Consider the following 19,020-nt stretch of genomic DNA (forward strand, 5'->3'; position numbering starts at 1 on the left):
GTTCCGCAAAGGGCGGATGGATCAAGGCGATGTAGATCGACACTTAACATCTAGCATGGAAAACCATTGAACGGGCAATTGCAAACTAAGAAGAAACATCGAATTTATCTATATTTCTCCAAATCCTAAACCCCCCACCGAAGTATGTATTTATACCATCGATTAATCATGAATTGAATTCATTGCCAACCGATGTGGGGCCCTCACAAACCGAGGTTTTATACATGCATCTCAGTCTTTGACTACTAGGAGCCGATCCCTAAGCACCCGACATGAGCCATGACCATTCGGACGTGTTAACCACGAGCGCGAATTCATTATCCTCCGAATCCGACGTATATCCCTTACACAATGAAACTACGGTACTGGCAACGCCTACCCTGGAGTCAATATCGGAGAAAACGATGGAGGCGAGCAATCATCACACCGCAACGAACAATTCCGGCAACCAAACAAGCTCATTAGAGTCTGAAGATAGCCCAAGGTCCCGCAGTGCTTCAAATTTTCATGAAGCGGGGGCAGCTGCGAATGAGGCTACTTTACGACATGTTGGACCAAGTGAGTCGAATGGCAACTGTGTCACTGCTAACAACTCGAAGGATGTGGGCACTCCAACTAGTTACAACCTCATAAATAACCCGCCAAACCTCGCAAGAATACGACAAGTAATGTTTGAGTGCAAAGATCCAATTGAGATTAGCCTCGAAGAATTTGAAACATACTGGCCATACATCGATAATGTGTGGGTTAAGCAAAGGTCCAACTCCAGCAAAGAAGGCCACTGCACAACAGACTACTATATGTGTCGTCTACGGCGCCCAACGCATCGCACATCTGAGACTCGGCCTCTACCAGAGGGTAAGCGTCCTCGGAAAAAGAGGGTACGTGAGGGTGGTATCTGCAACTTTCAAATTAAAGTTGTGCGCTTTGAAGGAGCCTATTCAACGGTGACTATCGCAAGGACACCTGGGAGTAGCCCCATACACTCGCATGACCTTGATTACATTGACAAGGTGAAGCGTAATTCGGGGCTTATGGAATTCGCTCGTAAGGAGGCCATTAAGGGATACTTGCCGTCGTCTATATACACGAAATTCCAGGAAGAACTTGAGAAGCTTATCGAAGCAGGGGGAAAATTCTGCACGGTCACGGACGTTCGCAATGTCTCTGCGAAATGGCGAATACAAAACCCGGAGGTTAGGCTCATACCTCATGATGGATATGAATACCAGAAGGGCCATGGCATTGTGAGGATAAGGGTTACTGATGGTAACTGTAAAGCATCAGCCAATTCAACACCACCGAAGACGTATCTGGATTCACCCTTACCGCCAGACACACTCCTATTTCCTCAGTTTCCTTTAGATTTTCTCGAACCTTATCTCCCAAGATACGACGAGAGACGTCTGTTTCCGCACGTTACTTTGTCATATGCATCCTCGATGGATTCCAAAATATCACTGCTCCCAGGAATGCAGACGGTGCTTTCTGGGCCGGAGGCAAAACTGATGACGCATTACCTAAGGTCGCGCCATGATGCTATTTTGATAGGTGTTGGGACTGTGCTGGCTGATAACCCGGGCTTGAATTGTAGGCTGGAGGGTGCAGGTGGGTTTGGCGGTCTTGGACGAATGTGGCAACCGCGACCGGTCATAATCGACCCAACAGGGCGATGGCCCGTTCATCCCGAATGCAGAATGCTGCGGACAGCGGTTGAAGGGAAAGGCAAGGCACCCTGGGTGGTTGTGTCACCAGGGGCCCAAATCCACCCTCAGAAATTGATGATGCTGAAAGGGTATGGAGGTGACTTTCTCCGAATAGTGGAGTATAATCAAAATTGGCGTTTGCGCTGGGAAGCCATTCTACGCGCCTTGGCTTCGGAGGGGGTCAAAAGTGTGATGATTGAAGGTGGTGGGACTGTGTTGAGCGAGCTGTTGAACCCCGAATATACGGAATTCATTGACTCTATCATTGTAACTGTCGCGCCGACATATCTGGGCAGTGGCGGGGTGCCAGTAAGTCCGGATTCAAAGCGTGATGAACAAGGAAAGCCCAATGCTGCCCTCAACCCGAGGGAAGTGAAATGGATGCCGCTCGGACAAAATGTTATAATGTGTGGAAGAATCCGTGCTGTAACCACTGTTCAGGCTGGTGAATCCAATACTCACAGCCCGGGTTCGTGACACCTATGCCTATATGGGATCAACATTAAGAACTTACCTCGGGGGTTAATACAACTACTGGCTACCTATATTCAAATGTGTAGAACACTTGTGCATGGATAGATGTTGGAAACGGAGGTTCAACGTCGTGGGATAATGATACTAATGGTCAACTATGTTTGTATGAACTCATGAGTTATGCACAATTTTCCAATCCTCCGTAAAACTTGCTACCTGTATATAGATGAGTCCGCGCCCCAAGCTTACATAGACTACTTAGCGGCTCACCGAGTACACTCAGGCCTATATAGGTACATGTTAATAGATACAAGGTTCCTGCTCGGAAAGGCTAGGTCAAGAAAGCAGGGATTTTGGTTGGAGGTATCAAATTATATGTAAGCCGCATGCATGCTAGGTACCGTACTGACAAATCTCTTGTTAGGGAGACTGATGATCATCAGTTTAGATGTACACTGGGTGGAACCTAAGTGCTAGCCCAGGGCCTGGTTATATGTATAAAGCCAAGTACCAAATGGTGGCAGAGTTTGGGAGTACAGAATAGGGATATTTTAGTCTTTCCGTGGATTTTGTGCGGAATTGGGTCTTGAAACTACCTTTTAGTTGGGTACTTGGGGTCAGGTATGGCGCAGTATAGTAACTGAGGGTTTTATTACCTTATGTATACTTTATCTGTGTTCTTCTTGCGTTGCCCGTGTGGATTGAGAACGACAGCTACATACGGTATATCTGAAAGCGGAGACATTTTCAGCTCTGTACCCTTGAAGATCCCATCTGCCTGACAGCCGATAGCTCGATAGGGACGAAACTTTCAAAATATGGGCAGTGATCTTCCCTGGTGTAGTTTATTAATGGGGTGGGTTTCTATATTACTGGTAGCCAAGATCTATCGTATAGTGGCTCTGCTATCTTTCTATATCTAAATAGTGCAAGGGAATATAGATTCATAAACTGTAAATCTGTAACATCCTCTAAACTACTCAAAGAATCCAACATATCGTACAAGACCATAGTATACCGCAATAGTCAAACATGATGGCGTCTCTCTCTCTCTCTTCCCTTTGTCTTTTATTTTCGTTTGTTTTTGATTTTATTTATTATTCATGTCCGTTTTCAGAAAGCAAAGAGATAGAACACTCAGAACAATAGTTGAAGCCCAAAAAAAATAAAGAGCGAATATATATATATATACGTACAAACAAATGCCTACTATTGCTCGAATTCATTCAGTAGTCTATTATCACAGAATCACCTATACCCAGAGAGAAGTCAATCTTGCTAAGTAGACCATCATTAATGTGAACACATTGTAAGTACAACCTGTGACATGTAGATAATTGTACCAGTCGTCATACCTAGCATAGGAACTATCTCCAGCAATTGAATAGGAGTGGCTTACTTGATAGTAATAGTATCTGTATCACATATACACACGCATATATATACCTCTATTATTCCTTAAGTTTTCCGTTTTTTTTGGGGGGGGAAGAGCAAGAACCCCGGGCAGCCCTTGTAAAGAACATATGGGGATCAGTTCGTCGAGGACAGGAAAAAGGGTCAAAGTGGCACAGCCTGCTTGAATCTTTGAACTGCTGCCCGCACTGTACATAGTAACGGATACATGCTACTTCGTACTGTGTCCAAATTAATGAATTTCAGTGGCCGTCGACCCCCAGTCAACGGCAATGAGAATCCCTCATGAGTGGTGTGGTCCAGAGAAACCAAGAAAAAGTTCCCGATCATCGGAATAACAACAACTTGGGTTTAGCGCATCAATGGCATTTTTCTACCTTAAGTAGCAGCAGCAACAATAAACAACAACAATAGGAATTGAGGGTCTTGTCGCGTTTCTATCTTTCTCTAGTGCCGGCTCTACTTTTGTATACTTTACCTTCTCCTCACCCCCAATAAAGATATTCCTCTCTTCCTTCGCCATATATTTCCTTGGTTCCATATATTCTCCTTTCCCCTTACATATTTATTTTTCTCTCCTAAAACCGAAGGATGCCGCCTAAAAAGAGCGCGTCCAAGGCTTCTGCAAAGCCACCCAAAAGCACCACAACTACAAATAAGGCTCCTGCCACAAAAGCCGCAGCAAAGGAACGGCCTGCGAAAGCCGGCGCAGCCAAGTCTAAAGGTGGCGATGCGCGCACAAAGACTACCAAAGCTGCGCGCGCCGCACCCCCAAAACGTAAAGCTGAAGCCGTTGAGGAGCCTATTCGCGAAACCAAAAAGGCACGCGTTGTCGAACCTCGTGTTACAAAGCAGAAGCCGAAAGTGGTTATCAACCATGCACCGACAACTCGACTTAACGTTTACGTTTGTGGTGAAGGCAGCTCAGGTGAACTTGGTCTTGGACCAGAAAGGAATGCTGTCGATGTAAAGCGGCCGCGTCTTAATCCTTACCTGTCAGCAGATAAGGTTGGTGTAGTGCAGGTCGCTGTTGGTGGTATGCACTGCGTCGCTCTCACCCACGACAACAAGATCCTTACCTGGGGTGTGAATGACCAAGGTGCGCTTGGAAGGGATACCACGTGGGATGGAGGCTACAAGGAGGTTGAGGATAACAAGAGTGATGCCGACTCAGAATCAGATGATGATCCGGCTCTCAACCCATATGAGTCGACCCCGACTGCTATTCCCTCTGATACTTTCCCTGAAAGTACTGTTTTCGTTGAAGTTGCTGCTGGGGATAGCTCGAGTTTCGCTCTCACAGAAGATGGCCAAGTATACGGCTGGGGCACGTTCAGAGTAAGTTATTTGCTCATTCTATAGACCTTAGCTGACTTGGTGCTTAGAGTAACGATGGTATTTTGGGGTTCGATAGTACCCATACAGTTCAACCGACTCCAACACTAATTCCCTCTCTGAAAAAGATAAAGCATCTGGTGTGCGGCGATAACCATGCCCTCGCCTTGGATGAGAGGGGCGCTGTTTTCTCCTGGGGTTCCGGTCAACAGAACCAGTTAGGACGTCGCATTATCGAGCGAAATAGATTGAACGGCCTCCAGCCACGCGAGTTTGGCTTGCCTAAGAACATTATACATGTCGGGAGTGGCGCGTTCCATTCTTTTGCTGTTCATCAATCTGGAAAGGTTTATGCCTGGGGCCTGAATAGCTTTGGTGAGACAGGTATTCAGGCGGGTGCTGGTGATGACGAGGCTGCTATTGTTCATCCTACCATTGTGGACTCATTGTCAGGGAAGAATATTAGACAAGTTTGTGGTGGTGCTCATCACTCGATTGCTATTGCAGATGGCGAGCAATGCCTCGTATGGGGTCGGTTAGATGGTTTCCAGACAGGTTTGAAAGTCGATACACTTGCTGAGGAAGCCGTTATCAAAGATGAGCGTGGGCGGCCGCGGATCTTGATCGAACCTACCCCTGTTCCAGGAATTAAAGCAAGCACTGTGGCAGCTGGATCTGATCATTCGATCGCCATTGATACAGATGGCCGTCCTTGGTCTTGGGGTTTCTCCGCCACCTATCAGACAGGTCAAGGCACTTCGGATGATATTGAGGTGGCAACCATTGTCGAAAACACCGCTGTTCGTGGAAAAAAGCTCAATTGGGCCGGCGCGGGTGGTCAGTTTTCAGTATTCACTGGGCCAGTGGCCGTGTGAGATGGTCGACTGTGCCGCTAATCCCCGAGAGGTGCTAAATGTCTCCCTATTGCGTCATATACGGCATATAGTGATACTGGGAAGCTTTGGCGCCTTGCGCAACCTGCTGTATATCATCATCTCTTCCCTGCACCTCCAGCCAAATTTTTCGGTGCCCTCTTTCAACTCGTGTCTAATAAGCAATTGTTTACTACTGTCAAATTTCGAATTATTCAAATTCTCTTTATTAGTTATCCGTAGCGCGTTATGAATTGTGGCCTATCCTATGTGTACATTGAATTTACCGGCCTCCATGACACGAAGCGCTATTCCTAGATAGAGATTCAATATCATTAGGACCTGAATGTGCAGTTTTGTCGCTTGATGATTACAGAACGGCGCAGTTCATGTCGGAGTTAAGATGTTTAATTCTTCCATGACCTCGAATCCATCTCCGTCGGCGTCCAGATCAGTAAAGGTCGAGGGATTCTTATCTGTAGCATAATCGCACTGCTGCTCCCTTAAAAGGGTTTCCAATTCGTCACCATCCTCAGGAACGTTTTGTGTGATCGCACGGTGGCTATTGTCATCATGAGACATGAACGATCCCTGAGCAGGGGCATCTAATTGTTCGGCCGATGGTTCCTCATCGACTTTGCCATGGCCAACGCTATGAGATGAAAATACATGCGCATCCACAGCATGATGACTTCTAGTGGGAACCGCAATCGGCAAGCTCAATCGATCTGCTTGTAAATCTTGTGTTGTGTCATCTAACCGGGCTCTTGGTTTCTCGTCTTCTATCCATTCTCTGCGCATAAATTGTAGGCGTTTATGGTGGCCGAGTTTTTCGATGATAATTAGTCCATCGGCGAACTTTGCACGAGGGAAGAGATCATCAAGCCACAACTGATAGAACTGTAATAAGCGAGCCGCATCAGAAAACTAGTAGTAAGAAAATCAGCCCCTGCAAATATGACAGCCAAGAGCTGATAAGTGTCAGACCTCATGTCCTTTTCCTTTGAACTTCAAATTCTGTTTGGCCATGCGGCGTAACCTAGGTATCCCAGCTTGAGACAGTAATCTTATAGTGGGGTGCAGTTAGACCACTTCTGCTTGCCAATTTAATTGAGTGACCCGACTCAACTCACCGTGTTTCATCTAGTTTAGCGACTGGCTGTCGTTTCCTAGTAACCTTAACTTCTTCATCAAGCCCAAGACCTAACCCAGAATCGCCTGGTACAGTAGATGGCCTGAGTGCATTTATACTTGACGCGGTTGGGGCGCGCTGTAGTAACTCATCCAAGCCGACATCGTAGTCAAAGAGATCGTTCGTAGTTTGCGAGGGCAAGCCTTGTTGTATATGACTTTCTTGTTCCATTGTCTAATTTTAGCGGAAACAATTGTTTGTTTCTTTCTTCTTTTAGTGGAGGAAGTGTTTTGGCATGCCTTGAAGCATTTCCACGCGCGTGGGCATCGGGACGCGTTCACCGAATGGCCGGGCTGTACCTTAGCCAGGTGCATAATACTGTACGGTACAAAGGGTAATGGAAAAAACGCACTGGTGGATCTTAGGTATACATACACATATATGACCATACATTATACATGCAATAGCTGGGAGTTTAAATGTGTATTGCCTTACGCCATTGGGTTTGACTATGACCTCAGGTAATTAACATTACAGTAGTAGGTCCAGCCCACCTCAACTCCGTATATTCAAGGCTTCCAAGTTTCGAAGCTGAGTAGTAATCAGTTACTATGTTTATTTGGCGACAGGGACTGATCGATGATTCGCCCCAAGGTATCAATGCCTTTCCTTAGTAAGCCGAAGCAGTATCACTAGTCTAAAATCGGAAAGAACCCACTCTTGGCGCAACTTGTGCTCTCCGAGTTCACCTCCGTCGCAACCAAGGTCGTCTTTAACAGTACGACTACTACAAGCTTGCTTCTGATTCGACTTGGTCACAATGGCCACTGATCCCAAGACGGTTTTTGCCCCTCCAAAACGGGCTAATTCCGACTATCCGGTGCGAGAGCTCCCCCAACTTAGGATGAACGTTTGCTAACTACGGCTTGCAGTTGATTGATTCCGACCCGTATGGATTGCTGAAATCATAGAATTATTAACTAGTGCTCACTGCTTCCAGGCACCTGAGACGAGTCTTTGGATATGCGAGACCTTCTGATTATGCTGTTGCTGGTGGAGCAGCTGCCGCCTCACCACTAGCATTCTGGGCTATGGAAAGGGTGAGCCCATCTCATGTTGGCAGAGGAGGTTTCGCCCCTGTGATGCGGCTAGCAACAGCAATCGGCCTTATTGGAGGTCTCCATGTGCTCTACCAAAGATCTTGCAGTATGTCAATTGTCGCGTTCATCTACGGTGGGGAGCATTGGCTTACATGGCTATCAGATCGCTTCTATGGTTTCACCGAGAATTCGAGGGAAGTTGAGATGGATACAAGAGAGATGGTTGGCAAGGTCAAGAGAGGTGAATCTCTGTATGGCACCTCGAAGGTGTCTGCTTATCTGCAAGGAGTTGCGGCCAGGAACTCGCGGTATTCAGAGTTATTCATTCATGTTCTTCCCTGGTTCAACATTGTAAACCATGACCAGGTCGGGCTCTTTCCCATTCCTGCTCTGCCATCTTCCTTTTATACACGGGCTAACTTCTATAAAGCATGGCGTGGACACAGCTAAGTACTATCAGCAAGCTGAGCGTGAGCTCGAAGCGGAGCGTTTGGCGAAGGCTGGTTCTGCGTGAAAATATTATTGGTATGGATCATCAAGCTGAGCTGTAACTTGCGGGGTCTGGTATATTTATTCTTTGGGTTTGATGTGGATAACATAAGCGTATGAGAACTTTCACATTTTCCCTCTTAACCATGGCCCTCCTAAGCCACATGGTAGCGATAAGTTTTTCCACAGTGCCAGTGCCAGTGCCATTTTCTAGTGACTTCGGTGGCCTTCCAAGTCTTGCTACCTCCAAGGCCGTAAGGTTGTAGCTCTCAGGTGTCATCCTCAAATCTTGTATTTAGTTCTCTATTTTTCTTGGGGCGAGGCTTGGGTGCTGCCATATAGTCAATAAATGCTTCAGGTCTTTAACAACGGCAGACAATCACTTGCCTCTCTCGTTCTCTTGAATATAAAATCTTCGAAGTAGCATTACGGCTTCTTTACTGAACAACCCACCATAAACTGGGTAAGGTGGGTCTATTGAGAAACTAATGTGTGTTAGAAATTCAGTAGAGTCAAGGCTGGAGAGTGACGAACTCGGTGTGTAGTGAGAGAATGCTTCCCGTGCCCCCAAAACGTTCATTACCGCAGCCAAAATACACAGCCTGTATTCGGTACTGCCTCAGAGCAGAAGCACACATAACACACGGTTCGACCGTGACATAGAGTTTTGTTGAACGAAGTAAGGACTTGGGATAGCTTCTGAGCATCTGCTCGATAGCAATAAACTCCGCGTGTCTTGTACCCTAATGGAATAAGTCAGGACACTTAGTTCTACAGTTGACTTTCACAATAATGTTGGAGGCCCAGCTATCTCCTTATGGGAGAAAAGAAAGGTGAGGTTCGCTCTGCTAGTACGGTCCACAATCAAGTTGGCTTCCTCACAAACGAACTTTCACGAAAGTTGGGCAACATACATTCAGCGACCTATTTGTGTCGTTCATTCCAGAACTGACTATATGGTTGTCATATACTAAGACACATCCAACGGGAGTTTCACCTGCTTCGAGAGCTTTTTCTCCCTAAAGAAATGTGAGCATCTCTTGACCTGCTCAGTATTGTGTAGGAAGCCGGGGCTAGCATTACCATCAATAAAGCTTGCTTCATGAAGTAAGCGTGTCTCGAGTCTTCCTCCATAGCCCGCAGTAGACACCGGCAGTCCCCCGAGGAGCGAACGTATACAAAATATCAATAAATGTATGCTTAAAGCTGTGGCTTAGTGCACTCGAAGTTGCTCTCAAGAAAAAGGCAAACCAGTACTAGTATATAGAAGGAGACGTAAAGTACATCAAAGTTATGAGGTCCATCCAAGACTGTCAGGAAATTTTGCAATACATGTAATACATGTTAAATACATAGATCGTAAATTTTAGGTCAGATATTGGGTCACACCCGGGGCACGACCCCGTGAAGCAGGTAGAAATCCATTGTTCATCAGCGCCAAAGTTCAACATTAACTCGGGATTTCTATTAACATAAAAAATGATTAGGTGTGCCCCAGATGGCGACTGATGATATCGAGACGTCTCGATATTCAGCTCCAGGGAATGGCAGCTGGCAACCCCCAATTACCTTGGCAGCACAGTTAGCACCGCGCCTCCCTTCTCAAGGGAACCAGACACATAGCCTGAGCAAAGAGACATTTTCCCTACTTCGTCAAGAACTTACAGGAGGCACACATAGCCAACTCCATTTTGATGACAAGGTTACAGATATCAGCAAATTGATATGCATCGTTTTGAAAGCAGGCTTGGAGCCGTGCACTAAGGATCCAAAGCCTGATTCTCAAGGTCAGGTTTTGGATTGTTTGGATATTGTATTAGTATCGATTGAGAAGGCACCTCAAACTCTAACAGAATATCCTGATCCACTTGTTTTGGGGGAAAGTACGTATGCGCCGCTGTACGCCTGGTTGGTTGTACGGTTACTCCAGTTGCTCGGTATTTGGAACAATGAAGTTATCAATTGGAAAGCTAGGGGTATCCTTACGAGTATAGTCTGTGCTCAGAATAGGCACTCTAGGCTTTGGCCCTCTTGTCATTCCACTGCTGGACTTTTACAAGCGTGTACAACGGGTACGTTGGGGACCGTCGGTAAGAATATTGGGCTAACGAACCTCAGAGGTCTTGCTTTCTCTCGAGAATCTCAATAGCCTCAGTCTGCGAGCTGACTCCGAAGTTAAGATCATTCTACCGACCCTAGGAGGAAATCTCCTTGTAGATCTAGACAGACTCGGCCTACCTCGCAGTCTTTTCGAGAAGAAATTCAAGCTCGTATCATTATCGCACGCTTTCAATCTAACTTTTCTCCTCCTCGATTCATTCAGAGCGGGGAATGACAACCCTCCTTTTGTGGCAAGCAAGAACTGCGTTATTCGACAGAATGTAGCCTGGGTTTTAAATGGGTACCAACGGCTCTGGACCCTCATTTTTCACTGGCTCCAGAATCCGCAGCCAGATCTCATAGAAAACAAAATAAGCGCAAGTTTGCAGTTCGTGATATGTATTCGATCATGTTGCAACCAGGGCGTATCCTCACCATCGGAAGTCGAACTAATGTACGGCTTGCTGCGAATCCTGGAGGACATTTTTGCAATGGACACACTCTGCCAATTCTCGACTTTACAGAGTGAGTTAAGCCAGCTTTTGGACACCTTCACTAACCGCGTCAAGTATACCAGGGCGCTTTTCCAGTGCCTCAGAACTACCATTTTTCCAGCACTTAGTGGTCTTACCAAGATGTCTTGCCGTTTCCAGACTCTCGAGACACATCTTCAGGTAATTGTCCCGTTGTCGTTAGACTCATCATAGTGTGACTTAGGCTTATTTTACGGAAGATTGCGATCCGTGGGTTTCTCAATATTATCTCCCGTATAAGTCTAGAGTGCGGTGGGCCAAAAACTGTCTCCCTCGAGCCATCCGAAGTATTTGTATCGAAATCGGACACCCGTTTTCAGCAACATGAGCTCTCGAGCTCAGCGGTTCAGGATGAGATTCTCCAGGCGTCAAAACGCCGCTGTATGCCTCGAGCCAGCCCGCACTCAGAGTCTGGAGACACAGTTCAGCAGCTTATAGCAGTTTCACTTGCATTGATAGGTTTCACATCCCCCGGCGGCTTGGGTGACCTGTATCCGGCTGTTGTGTAAGTTGGTATAGCACGTCATAACACTCGAAAGATTAACTCACGTTGCAGCAGGGATGCTTTTGTTAGCCTTGATGAACAAAGGAAATGCGATCTTCTTAGCACACTCGGCAATATACCGTGTGCTATGGCTAGGGAACTAGAACAATTAAGTGGCATGGCATCGAATGGTACCCTACTTTGCCATGTGTGTGATGGTGAAAACGGTGTAGGGTCGAGCAGACAATGTCCTAACATTGAAGAACTTTGCAAAATCTTGGCCTACATTATTCCAAGACTCCCACGTACCACAAGCCTCAGAATCGCCGCAATGGTCACGCTAAGACGAACACTGCTGCATACGTCGGATTCGACTTATTCGCAGCTAGCCTCTTCTGTGTTCGGCGAGTTCTGCTTCCATTCCCTTCGAAGCTCCATCAGAGAGCTGCGGATTGTCACTGGGTACGGTTGGTCTACTGTTCTGAACATGCGGTACTAACATATCTCTAGGCACTCAATAATCGCTTTTATTTGCAGTAGCCTTGATAATAAAACACGTCGCGGCAATTTTGTTGTCATCTTAGAATGGTTAAAAAGCCTCTCAGAAAAACAAGAATCGTCATTGCATGAAACATGTATATTGACACTTTGTCGCCTTGCAGCGTATGTACCAAACTTCTCCGCAGTTTTGTCGCATGGACTAACATCCATGTATTGCTAAGACTTTCCAATGATGAAGAGCTGAACATTATTCTTCTTCGCCTAGTTGAATACCTAGGCCATCCGAATCCTTTCGTTTGTGCGGTAGCGTATACTGAAGTATGTAAATCTGATCCGCATCACTTTCCTGGGAAAGCTTTAATATCAACTATAAGCAGCACTCTGACAAAATTCTATAACTAGATTTCAAAACTTGCACAACGTCTTTCAGTCACTGCCGCAGGCTTGTTCAGGCCTTTTTGGAGGACTCTCTCCGTGACAATAATGAAAAACTTCCAATCACGTCCTTACATGGCAGAACACCTTTGTGATCTGCTGGGAATGAAAGTGGACGATTTCCTCAGGTTGACTGAGCTATATGTACTACCACATCTAGTGCTAACACGGAAGCGAGATATTATTGCTAGGATAGGGGCGACTTATAAGGATGCTAAAACCCCCTTCGATATCTGTTCAGAGAAAAATAACCTTGCAGCAATCCTGGCATTCTTGTTAAGTCAAGCGTCGCCAAATCCACAGGATATGGCAATGTCTGCTTTGTCAGAAATAGATACTGCCTTTGAAGGTCGTACCTTGGCGGAGCTTGTACGGATCGAACCGATTCTGATTGCATGTCATTTATTCAAGGGTCTTGGGGATTCAGGGGATGAGAAAAGAGCAAGGGTAGGTATATATCTGCTCTTAACTATTTTGGTGTTCGGAACTGATAAAGGCAGTTCTATCGTGCGCTTCAACTCCTAGCAGCCCTCGTCCCACGGAAGTCAGGGCATGCATCAAGGAGAACGAACCTGGTAGGCTACTTCATTGAGGAGCATATTCTTGGTATAATTACCGAATTTGCCCATGCTATCAACGATTTCCAAATCAGACAACCCTTGGTTGAAAAAAGAAGAAACATCATAGCTATTGGAGAGATGGTCAAGGTCGCGAAAGGACATGTGGGTAGTGCGATACCCCAGGTCAGTATATTAGAAATGTCACTACAGCTCTTTCAATACGATATATATGCTAAAATGTGAAGATCTGTGCCTGCCTGCGGTCCGCCCTCGAAATCGAGGAGTTGTGCAACGATGCCTTCACAGTATGGGCAGTACTAGTCAACTCCTTGCATGACGAAGACATTGAACCACTTCTTGACCAGACGTTATCAATTGTGATCAGATATTGGGACATGTTTACAGAGGATACGAGAAAATGTGCCTATGAACTTGTCGAGAACATTCTGAGAAATCACAGTAAACTAGTGCATGATGTTTACAACACCATGCCATCGCTCGCTTCCATTCCAGAGATGTCCAAATTTGAATCCGAACTTATGGATTTGAAGGGAAGAATGGACGTTCGAAGTCAGTTCTTGGCATTTGTCCGACGTTGTCAAAGTGAGAACGCTACTGTCGTCGAACAAGCTCTAACGGAGCTAGTGCCGTACCTCTTAGAGCACGATGAGTTCATTCATCGCACTGTTCTTGGCGAACAACCAGACCCTGTTGTTGCTCAGTTAATTCGGTCTTTGCTCGACTGCTGTGTAAAGTTCAACACAAGTTCAGATGTCATAACTCTTCTATCAGCTCGGTGCATAGGCCTTATCGGCTGCTTGGATCCAAATCGGGTTGATTCAATCAAAGAAAAGAAAGATATACTTGTCTTATCAAATTTTGATAGCATGGAAGAGACATTTGACTTCATACTTTTTTTTCTCCAACACGTGCTTGTCGAGGCGTTTTTGTCGGCATCTAATACCAGGGCCCAGGGATTTCTTGCGTACGCTATGCAAAATTTACTCAGATTCTGTGGTCTTGATTCAGCTGTTACTCAGCGCTCTCGCGATGTTCAGGCAGATAAGAAGTATGAACGTTGGTCAGAGCTTCCTGAGACGGTTCGCAACACTTTGACCCCCTTTCTCACGTCCAAGTATACGGTCACCGTCGGCGCTGTTAACTCAAGCTGCACTTACCCATTATTCTCAGTCACTCTAACGCATGGTGAGTGGCTGCGGACTTTTGTGCAGGATTTGCTGCAGAAGGGGAGTGGTGACAATGCGAGGCTTGTGTTCAGTGTATCTAGTCGCATTGTAAAAGGCCAGGACATATCTATAGCATCCTTTCTTCTGCCATTTGCGGTGCTGAACCGTATAGTTGGAGGCACTCAGAAAGAAAAGGAAGATTTGCTTTACGAACTGACAAGCGTTCTATCTCACCCACTTCCAGACTCCACTAACCATATATACGAAGCTATTCTATTGTGCAGTCAGGTAAGTGCTCCGTACGGAAAATCGGAGAGGTCTATGGGCACTAAATTAAGTTCTTCTTACTCTATGTATAGAGCATCTTCGAAATCCTTGACTACCTTTCGAGATGGCTACAAGGGAAGAAAAAGCAGCTCAACAGTCTTACGAGCCATAACTATCACTCAAGCCGCTCCCACAGGGAGGCTTGCCCGGATTCACGTTTGGATGCAGATGCATCCCAAGTTAAGGCTGTTGAAGCCCTGCTAGCTTCTATACCTCCCGAGGTCATTTCTAAAAGGGCTGTTGAGTGTAGATCATTCTCAAGAGCACTTTTTCACTGGGAACAATATATTCGTCAGTCTAGGAACAAACAGACAGACTCTAAGGATATCGAACCGCTTTTCCAGCGTCTTCAAGATATATATAGTCAAATCGATGAGCCAGACGGCATTGAGGGCATATCAAATTACCTTCATGCACTAAACATTGACCAACAAGTGCTTGAACATCGCAAGGCAGGAAGATGGGCTACTGCACAAAGTTGGTATGAGCTACAACTCGAGAAGGAGCCTAACAATGTCGATGCCCAGTGGAACCTTCTTACATGTCTTAAAGAATCAGGACAACAAGGTATTTTGGCAAAAAAATATTAACCTAGCAGTTTGCTCACATCAGACACAGATGCCATTCTTACACGATTTGAGATCCTCCGAACGACTGACCCGGGCTCTAGGTTTGTCCCTTTTGCAATCGAGGCATCCTGGATCACAGGAAAATGGGAGAAGTTGCGCAGTTATCTTCAGCTTTGCTCACAACAAGGAACAGGGGATTTTAACATCGGGGTCGGCTTGGCGCTTGATGCCATTCGTCAGGGAAGTAATGATAGATTTGGGGATATTATCTGTGGCCTGCGACTCAGTGTTGCAAAATCACTCAATGCCAATTCTGTGGCATCATTGCAGTCATGTCATGACAGTATCCTTAGGCTGCACGCCTTAGCAGAGATTGAATCTATAGCTGGCTTAGACCTGCGAAGCGAGAAGGATACGCTTCCCAAAATCCGCGCTTCTCTGAGCCGCCGTTTAGACATTCTAGGAGGGCATATATCTGACAAGCAATACCTTCTTGGTCTAAGGAGAGCTATTATGGAATTAACGTATGTTGCTCTCGTCATACTTTTTCTGAATGGATAAAAGTCTAACACTAACGCATGTACAAGGGGCAAATTCCCCAATTCAGACATAGCTGATGCCTGGCTTGCCAGTACTCGCCTTTTGCGCAAGGGCAATTTCACTAACCAAGCATATCAGTCGATGCTTCATGCGGCGGGTTTGAAAAATAGGTCAGCCACTATTGAGCATGCTAGACTTCTGTGGAAGGATGGTCACCATCGTAAAGCAATACAAACATTGGAGTGCGCAATAGCTGCCAATGAGTTTGCCCCAGAGAATACGTCTGATGGCTCTGACTCTGTCTATCTGACCTCGAATCGTGAAAAACACCAAAACCTACTTGCCGCCAGGGTAATATCTCAATCTCTTTTACATTGTGCGGGAAATCATCACTAATATAAGGGGCTCAGGCTCATCTTTTGTTAGCGAAATGGACAGACAGAGCCGGGCAGACACAGTCGGATGTCATAGTACAGAGGTACCGAGAGGCCATCTACCTACATTCAAGGTACTCAGACAATCTTTCCTAAGGCCGCCCCCGTACTAACTACTATCAGGTGGGAAAAGGCCCATTATTACCTAGGAAAGCACTACAACAAGATCTTAGATTCGGAGAAAACCAAGCCACTAGGGAAAGAAGCACAAATATAGTGAGTCCCCTTGCTCCCTATGTCTCATCTGACTTCTTTATTATATACTAACTATTCTTAGTTTGAGCGGTGAGGCTTCTAAACTTGTGATTGACAATTATCTCCGATCGCTAGCACACGGGAACAAATACGTTTTTCAGTCATTGCCCAAGGTTCTCACCCTGTGGCTGGAGCATGCGTCTACTGTGGATCAGCCTTTTGATCCGAAGAGGGGTAATAATGAGTAAGTAAAGTATTTGTCCTTCGATCTATTCGGTTTTATGCAGGGTCAGATTTTATTCGGGTGATGAAGAGCTGCTAATTAAATTGTGGCACAGAGACTTTCAAACACACACCCTGAAGCAAAGGAGAAAGAGTCTGGATGATATGCATTCACAATTAAAGAAATACGTCAACCGGATGCCGGCTGCACTGGTGAGCATTTTCTAGTGTTTTAGTGCCTTTGGAAATTCACTAATAGTTTCAGCTGTTCACAATTCTTCCTCAGGTGGTTGCAAGGATCTGCCATCCGAACACCACTGTCTATGACCTGTTAACGAAGATAGTCGCCAAGGCAGTAAACTTCTTTCCTCAAGAAGGGCTATGGATAGTGCTTGCCGTGGTCAAGTCGTCTTCAAAAGAAAGGGCATCCAGGGGCATCAACTGTCTTCAAAAAATTACGGTATGGTTTCCTATGGATCGAGTGGTTCGCTAGGCACTAACAAGGTACAAGGAAGTAAACAAGAAGTTAAAGACAGAAACACCGTCAGATATGCGCGCGATGATAAATCAGGGGCAAAGGTTCTCTGAAGAAATGCTAAAGTTATGCGTAGCGCGCGTCGAGAAAGCCTCTAGAATCAACCTAGCTCGGGCTCTAGGGTTCAATCACAAAGTTGCCCCTTGTCGACTTGTTGTGCCATTTCAAGCAATGCTGACTCCGACTCTACCGACAAGCCATGATGCAGAGTACCTTAAGGGGTTTAGGGCTTTCCCTAGAGACCCAACCACTATTGAAGGTATATTGTCATGTTTTTGTTCCCCTGGTACATATGTGCGACGTGCACGCTTAACTTTGTTTAGCTGTTCTTGACGATGCTCAAGTCCTGAACTCGCTCCAGAAACCACGGAAGATCAGCGTTCGAGGGTCGGATGGAAGGATTTACAATATCCTCTGCAAGCCCAAAGATGATCTCCGCAAAGACCAGCGCCTCATGGAGTTTAACAACATGATCAATAGATTCCTTAAACGGGATGTTGAATCAAGCAAACGACGCATGTGTAAGTGCCCATCTCAGCCGTGAAGGCGTTGTCGAAGCTGAATGAAAAAAGATATCCAAACATATGCGGTTACACCTTTGAATGAGGAATGTGGACTGATTGAATGGGTTGATAATCTTCGAACGTTGAGGGATATTGTTATCAAGCTGCTGAGGGAACGGGGCATCGCGCCAAATGTAGGAGATATTATGGAACCCCTTACCATCTCTACCTGGTTGAATAGCTTACTTTTCCACAGTACTCAGAAATCGGACAATATCTCGATGAAGCATGTTCCGAAGTCTCGAAATTGCCTTTGTTTACTACCAAGATTCTACCAAAGTACGTCCCCAATATGACCTGCAATTGCGAGCAGTAAGGCTAATGTAAATGTAGGTTTCCCCCAGTCCTACATGAGTGGTTTGTCGAGATGTTTCCAGAGTCTGGAACATGGCTTGCAGCGAGGCTTCGCTATACTCGGTCCTGTGCAGTCATGTCAATGGTTGGATACGTTCTAGGGTAAGCCTGTACTTGTTATGCATATGTTCTCCTCTAAACTTCCATTCATCGAAGGCTCGGAGATCGACATGGCGAAAATATTCTATTCGAGGAGGGCACTGGCGGTATTTTGCATGTTGATTTCAACTGCCTTTTTGACAAGGTGAGAACTTGAATTTCTTTAGTCTTTCTGTCCTGCGTTAAGAGAAAATTAATATAGGGCTTGACTTTCGATAAACCCGAACTAGTTCCGTTTCGTCTCACTCAAAATATGGTGGACGCATTTGGAGCTTATGGGTATGACGGTATGTGTAGAGCAAATCCATGGTTAACAGATATCACCCACGGTTAACCCTGTAAACAGGACCGTTCCGGAAGACGTGCGAAATAACCCTTGGTTTGCTCCGGCAAAATGAGGATGCGCTGATGACTGTACTCGAGACATTTCTGCATGACCCAACGACAGACTTCATTGGGAAGAAAGTAAGCACATTTATTCTTCAAGTGCCACCGCAATGCTAATTTGTTAATGAAGCGACGCACCCATGTTAGTGTTCCAGAGACACCTGCAGGTGTCCTTGAAAATGTTCGTAACAAACTCCGTGGTCTTCTACCTGGGGAATCCGTTCCATTGTCGGTGGATGGCCATGTAGACGAATTAATTGTGCAAGCAACCGATAAAAAGAATCTCGCCGCGATGTACATTGGTTGGTGCGCATTCTTCTAGAGCTACTTAGCCTAACAAGCAGAAATTTCAGATTTTCTTCCTACCTCTTCGCATAGTGCCCTTTTAGTGTGTAAGGAGTAAAATCATATTGGTCAAGCAGGAACTGTCTCAAACGATGCCCTGCACAAAGCCCTTAAACCGACTCTTTCTAC

At 45.8% G+C, this 19,020-nt stretch overlaps 6 protein-coding genes across 6 annotated transcripts; 4 read left to right on the forward strand and 2 right to left on the reverse strand.

The window, feature by feature from the left end:
• Positions 1 to 81: 81 nt before the first annotated feature.
• On the forward strand, positions 82 to 2,802 carry BDV38DRAFT_257538 (RibD family protein). The gene has a single exon (XM_032055622.1). The coding sequence runs from the start codon at positions 273 to 275 to the stop codon at positions 2,181 to 2,183; it is 1,911 nt and encodes a 636-aa protein (XP_031909837.1). The 5' UTR covers positions 82 to 272; the 3' UTR covers positions 2,184 to 2,802.
• A 1,211-nt stretch (positions 2,803 to 4,013) lies between these two features.
• On the forward strand, positions 4,014 to 5,995 carry BDV38DRAFT_181424 (RCC1 domain-containing protein). The gene is made up of 2 exons (XM_032052083.1): positions 4,014 to 4,931; positions 4,979 to 5,995. The coding sequence occupies exons 1-2, from the start codon at positions 4,185 to 4,187 to the stop codon at positions 5,801 to 5,803; spliced, it is 1,572 nt and encodes a 523-aa protein (XP_031909838.1). The 5' UTR covers positions 4,014 to 4,184; the 3' UTR covers positions 5,804 to 5,995.
• Positions 5,996 to 6,120: 125 nt separating this feature from the next.
• BDV38DRAFT_181433 (Chromosome segregation in meiosis protein 3) lies at positions 6,121 to 7,256 on the reverse strand. The gene is made up of 3 exons (XM_032052084.1): positions 6,934 to 7,256; positions 6,788 to 6,866; positions 6,121 to 6,727 (listed from the first exon to the last, which is right to left on the reverse strand). Exons 1-3 carry the CDS (start codon positions 7,161 to 7,163, stop codon positions 6,188 to 6,190), a joined length of 849 nt encoding a protein of 282 aa, XP_031909839.1. The 5' UTR covers positions 7,164 to 7,256; the 3' UTR covers positions 6,121 to 6,187.
• A 426-nt stretch (positions 7,257 to 7,682) lies between these two features.
• Positions 7,683 to 9,264, forward strand: BDV38DRAFT_257545 (putative NADH-ubiquinone oxidoreductase 21 kDa subunit). Its single transcript, XM_032055623.1, has 6 exons — positions 7,683 to 7,812; positions 7,865 to 7,881; positions 7,933 to 8,138; positions 8,196 to 8,398; positions 8,463 to 8,854; positions 8,911 to 9,264. The coding sequence occupies exons 1-5, from the start codon at positions 7,753 to 7,755 to the stop codon at positions 8,544 to 8,546; spliced, it is 570 nt and encodes a 189-aa protein (XP_031909840.1). The 5' UTR covers positions 7,683 to 7,752; the 3' UTR covers positions 8,547 to 8,854; positions 8,911 to 9,264.
• Positions 8,637 to 9,816, reverse strand: BDV38DRAFT_181471 (nucleoside deaminase). Its single transcript, XM_032052085.1, has 5 exons — positions 9,605 to 9,816; positions 9,436 to 9,540; positions 9,056 to 9,264; positions 8,909 to 9,006; positions 8,637 to 8,852 (listed from the first exon to the last, which is right to left on the reverse strand). The coding sequence occupies exons 1-5, from the start codon at positions 9,653 to 9,655 to the stop codon at positions 8,791 to 8,793; spliced, it is 525 nt and encodes a 174-aa protein (XP_031909841.1). The 5' UTR covers positions 9,656 to 9,816; the 3' UTR covers positions 8,637 to 8,790.
• Positions 9,817 to 10,019: 203 nt separating this feature from the next.
• Positions 10,020 to 18,868, forward strand: atrA (protein kinase MEC1; the record flags this gene model as incomplete). The annotated part of the gene is made up of 29 exons (XM_032057791.1): positions 10,020 to 10,404; positions 10,541 to 10,593; positions 11,011 to 11,146; positions 11,237 to 11,295; positions 11,355 to 11,659; positions 11,762 to 11,846; positions 11,936 to 12,105; positions 12,325 to 12,457; positions 12,542 to 13,021; positions 13,075 to 13,296; positions 13,380 to 13,804; positions 14,144 to 14,340; positions 14,494 to 14,609; positions 14,681 to 15,215; positions 15,267 to 15,741; positions 15,952 to 16,133; positions 16,168 to 16,235; positions 16,274 to 16,407; positions 16,469 to 16,630; positions 16,725 to 16,821; positions 17,102 to 17,402; positions 17,467 to 17,664; positions 17,716 to 17,840; positions 17,903 to 17,985; positions 18,040 to 18,162; positions 18,217 to 18,304; positions 18,362 to 18,446; positions 18,506 to 18,624; positions 18,677 to 18,868. 29 exons carry the CDS (start codon positions 10,020 to 10,022, stop codon positions 18,866 to 18,868), a joined length of 5,733 nt encoding a protein of 1,910 aa, XP_031909842.1.
• Between the last annotated feature and the right edge of the window lie 152 nt (positions 18,869 to 19,020).

The sequence above is a fragment of the Aspergillus pseudotamarii genome, assembly GCF_009193445.1.
Source record: "Aspergillus pseudotamarii strain CBS 117625 unplaced genomic scaffold BDV38scaffold_62, whole genome shotgun sequence".
Taxonomy (NCBI): domain Eukaryota; kingdom Fungi; phylum Ascomycota; class Eurotiomycetes; order Eurotiales; family Aspergillaceae; genus Aspergillus; species Aspergillus pseudotamarii.